Below are 7,394 nucleotides of genomic sequence, written 5' to 3'. Positions count from 1 at the left end.
ATTGACACCCTCCAACAATCCACCCTTTCCATTTCTACCCCTCTCTCTCCATTCTCTTCCACTACTTGACCACCCTTTCTTTCAGTGATACCCCTTTCTGACTCCGGTCACTCACGATTCTCTTTCCGCCAAACCTTAACCTTCCCTCTGTTTCTCCCCACTCTCACTACATCCCTGCCCCCGCAACTTTCATCTCTCCAGACCTCCTCCTCTCACAAACTCCCTCTCCTCCAGCAATTCCTCCCCCGGCTGTCGGCTCCTCTCTTTATCAGTTGCTCATCTGGTGTTTGTTTGTCTCGCTGAGCTCAGAGACGGGATCCTCGACAGGATGGACGACAGCGAGATTTACATGAAAATGCAGATCGTAAAACCGGACTCACCGTCTCCATCGAGAGGTGAGTAGGACAGAGAAGGAGGGAAGGATTTTCAATCCCTTTATAACCAGGGAAGAGTGTTATGGGACGGTGTGGAGGGAGATTCACTCTGTGTCTGACCGCAGGACCGTCTGATGGGCGATGTGCAAGGAGATTCACTCTGTGCCTGCACCGGGGAGTAAGTGATGGGATTGTGGAGGGAGCCTCACCTTATGTCTGACACCGGGTGCGTGTGATGGGACGGTGTGGAGGGAGTCTCACTCTATGTCTGACACCGGGAGTGTGTGATGGGACGGTTTGGAGGGAGATTCACTCTGTGTCTGACCCCGGGAGTGTGTGATGTGACGGTTTGGAGGGAGATTCACTCTGTGTTTGACCCCGGGAGTGTGTGATGTAACGGTTTTCAGGGAGATTCACTCTGTGTCTGACACCGGGAGTGTGTGATGGGACGGTTTGGAGGGAGCTTCACTCCGTGTCTGAACCCTGTAGTGTGTGATGTCACCTCTCTCAGTGGGAGAGTATTTTGGATGAAGTGATCACAATTCTATCTCATTTACCATACCATTGTTGAGGAATAGGGACGGACACGTTAGAAAAGCTTTACTTGCAGTAAGGTGAAATATGAAGCTGCCTGGCGGAAATTTGGAAGCATTATTTAGTAACAGTTGTTCCAAAGGATATGTACGGCAGGAATGTGGCAAATGTTCAGGGGTTCTTTACGGGGCATTCTGCATAGGTACGTTCCAAAGAGACAGGGGAATTATGACAGGGTACAGGAACCGTGGTGTTCAAAGGCTGTTCAAGATCTCGTCAAGAAGAACAGAAAAGCTTACGGAAGTTTCAAAAAACTAGGTAATAGTATTTTAATCGCTGGACAATACAAGTGGTGCCTGATCCGGTTACTATACAGCTGTAACATTACCTCTCGGTTATTGAATTCAATTTCACGGTTGATGATTGTCAATGTACCGAGTGCCCTCTCAATGACAGAGTCAACATGCGCCACAGCTTTGAGTGTCCTTTCGTCTCTAAACCCCATAATCACTCCGATAATGGTTACTCTCTTCGCAGTGTGGAGGATCAGACGGATATTCGGGTAGAAGTCCACAATTCTATTTCCCTTAAAATAGAATTGGAGAGGGATAGTGACAGACACGTTAGGAAAGTGTTTAATTGGAGTAAGGGGAATTATGAAGCTATCTGGCAGGAAAATAGAAGCATTAATTGGTAACACTTGTTCTCAGGAAAATGTCCGGCAGGAATGAGGCAAATCAATCCTTGTGCAAGATACCCTACAGGTTATCCTCCAAGTTGAGTCGGTGATGCAGAAGCGGAATGAAATGTCTGCAATCATTTCTCGAGTTATAGAGTATAAGAGCAGTGATGTGATGCTGGGGCTCCATAAGACACTCGTGACACCACCCTTGGAGTATTGAGTGCCGTTCTGTGCTCCTTATTTTTAAAATGATATTCTGACATTACCCAAAGTTCAGAGAGATTCACGAGAATGATTCCAGGAATGAAAGGGTAACCGTATGAGGTACATCTGCAGTTCAGGAGAATGAGGGGGAAGCTCGTGGAAACATTCCGAATGTTAAAAGTCCTGAACAGATTAGATATGGCAGTTATTTCCCATGGTAGGGTAGTCTAGGACAAGGGGACACAAATTCAGGATGAAAGATGTCCGTTTAGAACGGAGATGCAGAGAAATTACTGTAGTCAGACGGTGGTAAAGCTGTGGAAATTGTTGCCACGAGCGGCTGTGGAGGCCGATTCACTGAGTACATTTAAAGCAGTGGCAGATAGGTCCATGATTCAAAGGGCATGGGGAGAAGGCAGGGGAACGGGAAAGACTGGACGAATTGAATTAGGCCATGACTGTATGACGGAGTAGACACGATGGGCCGAATGGTTTGTATCTTGGCCGAGTGCTCCCATATCTTACGGCGTTATAGTCATATTGTCTCCCTACAGCTGCACATGAACAGGAGCCGAAACAGAAAATCGGAAATAGACGGTACCGTCAGATCTGTCTACTCTGCATCGTTGCGGCCGCCCTCATCGTGATTGTGGTCGGAATCCCGGTTCATGGTGAGTGGAACGGTCTCCGAGTGGAGTCAGACCATAAACAAATAGAGAGGAATGAATTGTTATTGTAAAACACACCAGTGACACCGACACGCCGCTTACCATAACACCGACGAAAACCCCTCAGCACAACACGGTCACGACCTTTACTGTAACACAATCAAGAATCTTCCTGACACCGACACGCCATTCACCGTAACATCAGCAATGCTGTCACCGTAGCACGGTCTCGACCTTCAACGTGACATAAATACACTCTCAATCGCGACACGGACACAAACATCGCCCTGACACAAACATGGCGCTCACAGTGACAACAATGTCCCCCCCACCCCACTGACATCGACATGCCCCTGACCGTGTTACGAAAAATCTTCTCAAGGCGACACCGAAACACACCACACAATGACACCGACACACTCTTCACCGTGACACCTTCACGCTCGACAACGTGATCGTCCCCGCACCGCATCGCGACAAAGACTCAGAATCACTGTAACACCCCTTCCCGCAACAGTATCGCCCCTCAACATATCAACGATGCACCGCTCACTGAGGCAATTATCCACACCTCACCCGGACACAGCAAAATCCTGAAGGTGATAAAGACACCTGAATTCACAATGGCACCGACTGAGTGCTGTCCCCGACAGCGACACACACGTGAGCGTGACCCTCTCACACAGACACGCCTCTCACGGCGTCTCCGAAGCCTCTGTCTGTGCCACCAGGGCATCTATTACAGTGACACCCTTCACCGTGACACTGACACCACACTCTCTGTGACCCGTTCAGTAGCGCGATGCTGACTCACGTGTCATTGTAAACGCTAAACCTTCATCACCGTCTCTCTCAGTATCGCAGATTCTTCAGTCTCTTAAACGAATGCAAAGCGATCTCCGTCACCTGTTCACTGAGATGGAAACGAAGTACAGATCTGTCAACAAAACCAAGGCTCAAATCTGTGAATTGTTGACCAGCACTAGAGGTGAGGCATCATCTCCCTCTTTCACCCGCTCCTCATCACAGGGCAGGCATGGAGAGAGGAAGCGTCTCTCTGTGTTTGCCATAATGAGTGTGTGTGGAGGTGGTATGTAGGATGATCCGCTCTGTGTTTGACATCGGGATGGTGTGTGGAGGTGGTATGGAGGACGATCCGCTCTGTGTTTGACATCGGGATGGTGTGTAGAGGTGGTATGGAGGATGATCCGCTCTGTGTTTGACAACGGGAGTGTGTGTGGAGGTGGTATGTAGGATGATCCGCTCTGTGTTTGACATCGGGATGGTGTGTAGAGGTGGTATGGAGGATGATCCGCTCTGTGTTTGACAACGGGAGTGTGTGTGGAGGTGGTATGGAGGATGATCCGCTCTGTGTTTGACAACGGGAGTGTGTGTGGAGGTGGTATGTAGGATGATCCGCACTGTGTTTGACATCGGGAGTGTGTGTGTAGAGGTGGCATGGAGGATGATCCGCTCTGTGTTTGACATCGGGATGGTGTGTGGAGGTGGTATGTAGGATGATCCGCACTGTGTTTGACCCAGTGACTGTGTGACGGGAAGTTGCGGAATTGGATTCACTCTGTGTCTGAAAACGGGATTGTGCGATGGGACAGTGAAGAGGGACGTTCATTCTACGTTATACCGGATTGTGTGATCGGATATTTTGGAGGGGGTCTGACCCCGTGTCTGTGTCATGGGATGCTGTGGGCTAACTTCGCTTTGTGTGAGAAGACATGGGTCGTGACGGGACATTTCAGAGAGGGATCCAAATTGTCTTCTCTGATCGAGGGAGTATGTGATGAGGCGGTGTGGAGGGAGATTCACTCTGTGTCTGAATAGGGTGTGCGTCATAGGATGTTGCGGAGGAAGATTCACTCTGTGTCTGACCACGGGAGTGCGTGATGGGACGGTGTGGAGGGAGACTCAATCTGCGTCTGACGCCGGGAGTGTGTGATGTGCTGGTGTGGAGGGAGATTCACTCTCTGTCTGAAACCGGGAGTCTGTGAAGGGACGGTGTGGAGGGAGATTCACTCTCAGTCTGACTCCGGGAAAGTGTGATGGGACGGTGAGGAGGGAGATTCACTCTGAGTCTGTCCCCGGGAGTGTGTGATGGGACGGTGTGGAGGGAGATTCGCTCTGTGTCTCACCCCGGGAATTTGTGATGGGACGGTGTGGAGGGATATTCACTCTGTGTCTGACCCCGGGAATGTGTGATGGGACGGTGTGGAGGGATATTCACTCTGTGTCTGACCCCGGGAGTGTGTGATGGGACGGTGTGGAGGGAGATTCACTCTCAGTCTGACTCCGGGAGTTTGTTTTGGTTAGGTGTGGAGGGAGATTCACTCTGTGTCTGTCCCCGGGAATGTGTGATGGGACGGTGATTAGGGAGATTCACTCTATGTCTGACCCCGGGAGTGTGTGATGGGACAGTTTGGAGGGATCTTCGCTCTGTGTCTGACCCCGGGAATGTGTGATGTGACGGTGAGGAGGGAGATTCACTCTGAGTCTGTCCCCGGGAGTGTGTGATGGGACGGTGTGGAGGGATCTTCACTCTGTGTCTGACCCCGGGAGTGTCTGGTGGGATGTTGTGGAGGGAGATTCGCTCTGTATCTGACCCCGTGGATGTGTGATGGGACGGTGTGGAGGGAGATTCTCTCTGTGTCTGACCCCGGGAGAGTGTGATGGGATGGTGTGGACGGAGATTCACTTTCTGTCTGACCCTGGGAGTCTGATGGGATGATATGGAGGCAGATACACTGTGTGTGCGAACCCGTGAGTGTGTGAAAGGGCGGTATGGGGGGTTATTCACTTTTTCTTGTTGCTGATTTGCAGATCAAACGTGTTCCCATGACTGGATCAGAAATGAAGACCGGTGTTATTTCATGTCCACGTTGGAAACATCTTACGATGAAGCGAAGGAACGTTGTTCCAACTTTGATGCATGGCTGCTGAAAATAAATTCAGAACAAGAGGAGGTAATTGTCACATCGAGAGAGGAGATAGTTAAAACCATCAGAAACTCTCGGGGTCAGAGACTGAGAGAATCTGCCTCCACACATTCCACACGCACCCTCCCGGGGTCCGACACAGAGAGAATCTCCCTCCACCCCGTCCCATCACACACTCCCGGGGTCAGACACAGAGAGAATCTCCCTCGACACCGCCCCATCACACACTCCCGCGTTTAGACAAAGAGAGAATCTCCCTCCACAGCGTCCAGTGACACACTATCAAGCACCGTCCACGCTGGCGTATCAGCGACTCCCGTGGTGAGACGCATAGCGAAGCTACTTTCACACATTCCAATGTTCTGAGAGAGATTGAAGCTCCCACCACAGCTTCCCATGATGCACTCCCGGGGTCAGACAAAATAAAGCCGGCTCCGCCCAATCCCATCACGCACTCTGCGGTTCAGACGCAGAGTAAAACTCTCTCCACACCGTCCCATCTCGCTAACCCTGCGTCAAATACAAAGTGAAGCTCATTCCGCACCGACCCTCCACAGACTTCCGGGTCTGTCACAGAGTGAAGCTCCCTCCTCACCGACCCTTCACACTATCCTGGGGTCAGATACAGAGTGAAGTTTCCAGATTCTCGTCCATCCCATTCCAGTTTTCTGGATTCAGACATTGTGAGAGTCTCCTTCTTAACATTAATTGACGAAGCTTAATTCCTCAGAATGTTGTGTCCAACGCCGTCGTCCATCCATTCAGAACATACTGGATTGGAAGATGCGAAAACGGGTGAGATTCGGATTGTTCCTGGATTGGGACTGATTCAGTACGGTTAGTTTGGAGACACACCAGGGCTCTGGGAAGCGAAGGGGTAACGAACGTAGATTAGATTCTGACACAGGGCTGTGGAGGAGAGTGTGGAGTTGTGACATCAGCTTGGGGAATGATACAGTCTGTGAGGATAAAGTGGGTCAGGGGGATTAATTTAAGGACGGACACGGGTTTTTTTTTTGGAAAGGGCGATGCGGTGGGACGAGTTTAGTGATGGTCTCGGGCGTCCCCCAGGAACTATTTCGATCCTGTTGAAATTGTTTATCCTTCTTTGATAGGGAAGTGGCTTCTAGCCTTATGTACAGGGATTACATGGAAGCGTCCTTCTGCGTTAACTGCGACTCGCACGAACGGAAGGAACTTTGCAATCGTCAACACCGTTTCATCTGCGAGAAGCGTCCATATTTGGACAAGGATCTCTGCTAAGACTGGCCGGGGCCAACTTGAATCACATAACAATCCGCTTTCCTCCACCGTCTCTCTTCCCCACTCTTATCCACCTCATCCGCACATACCCGCTTCACCCACGCTGTCACTTCTCCAGCCATGCTCCTCCACAACTCGGTTCCCCTTCCACCCAACACTCTCCTACATTCCTCTTTCCCCATCAATCGCCTTTCAATAGAACCAAAGAACATAGAACCATTAAACCATAGAACAATACAGCACAGTACAGGCCCTTCAGCCCTTTATGTTGAGCCGACCCTTTTGATCCTTAATAAAATTACTAAACCCACACTACCCCATAACCCACTATTTTTTTCATCCATGTACCTGTCCACGAGGCTCCTAAATTCCCCTAATGTGTTAGACTCCACCACCATCCCTGGCAAGTCATTCCGGGCACTCAAACCCTCTGTGTAAAAAAACCTACCCCTCATGTCTCCCCTAAACTTCCATCCCTTAATTTTGTACATATGCCCTCTGGTGTTCGCTGTTGGCACACTGGGAATCAGGTACTGACTATCCACCCTGTCGATGCCTCTCAGAAACTTGTAGTCCTCTATCAAGTCCCCTCTCATTCTTTTACGCTCCAAACAGAAAGGTCCCAGCTCTGCTAACCTTGCTTCATATGAATTGTTCTCCAAACCAGGCAACATCTATACCTCTCATAATCGTGTCGACCTCTATCAAGTAATCCTTCCAG

At 50.1% G+C, this 7,394-nt stretch overlaps 1 protein-coding gene across 1 annotated transcript; it reads left to right on the top strand.

The window, feature by feature from the left end:
• The first annotated feature begins 328 nt into the window (after positions 1-328).
• Positions 329-6,673, top strand: LOC132388737 (killer cell lectin-like receptor subfamily G member 1). The gene is made up of 5 exons (XM_059961126.1): positions 329-395; positions 2,349-2,465; positions 5,295-5,437; positions 6,141-6,205; positions 6,526-6,673. Exons 1-5 carry the CDS (start codon positions 329-331, stop codon positions 6,671-6,673), a joined length of 540 nt encoding a protein of 179 aa, XP_059817109.1.
• Positions 6,674-7,394: the final 721 nt, after the last annotated feature.

This window comes from Hypanus sabinus, unplaced genomic scaffold (assembly GCF_030144855.1).
Source record: "Hypanus sabinus isolate sHypSab1 unplaced genomic scaffold, sHypSab1.hap1 scaffold_395, whole genome shotgun sequence".
Taxonomy (NCBI): Eukaryota; Metazoa; Chordata; class Chondrichthyes; order Myliobatiformes; family Dasyatidae; genus Hypanus; species Hypanus sabinus.
This window is presented reverse-complemented; position numbering and strand designations above follow the sequence as displayed.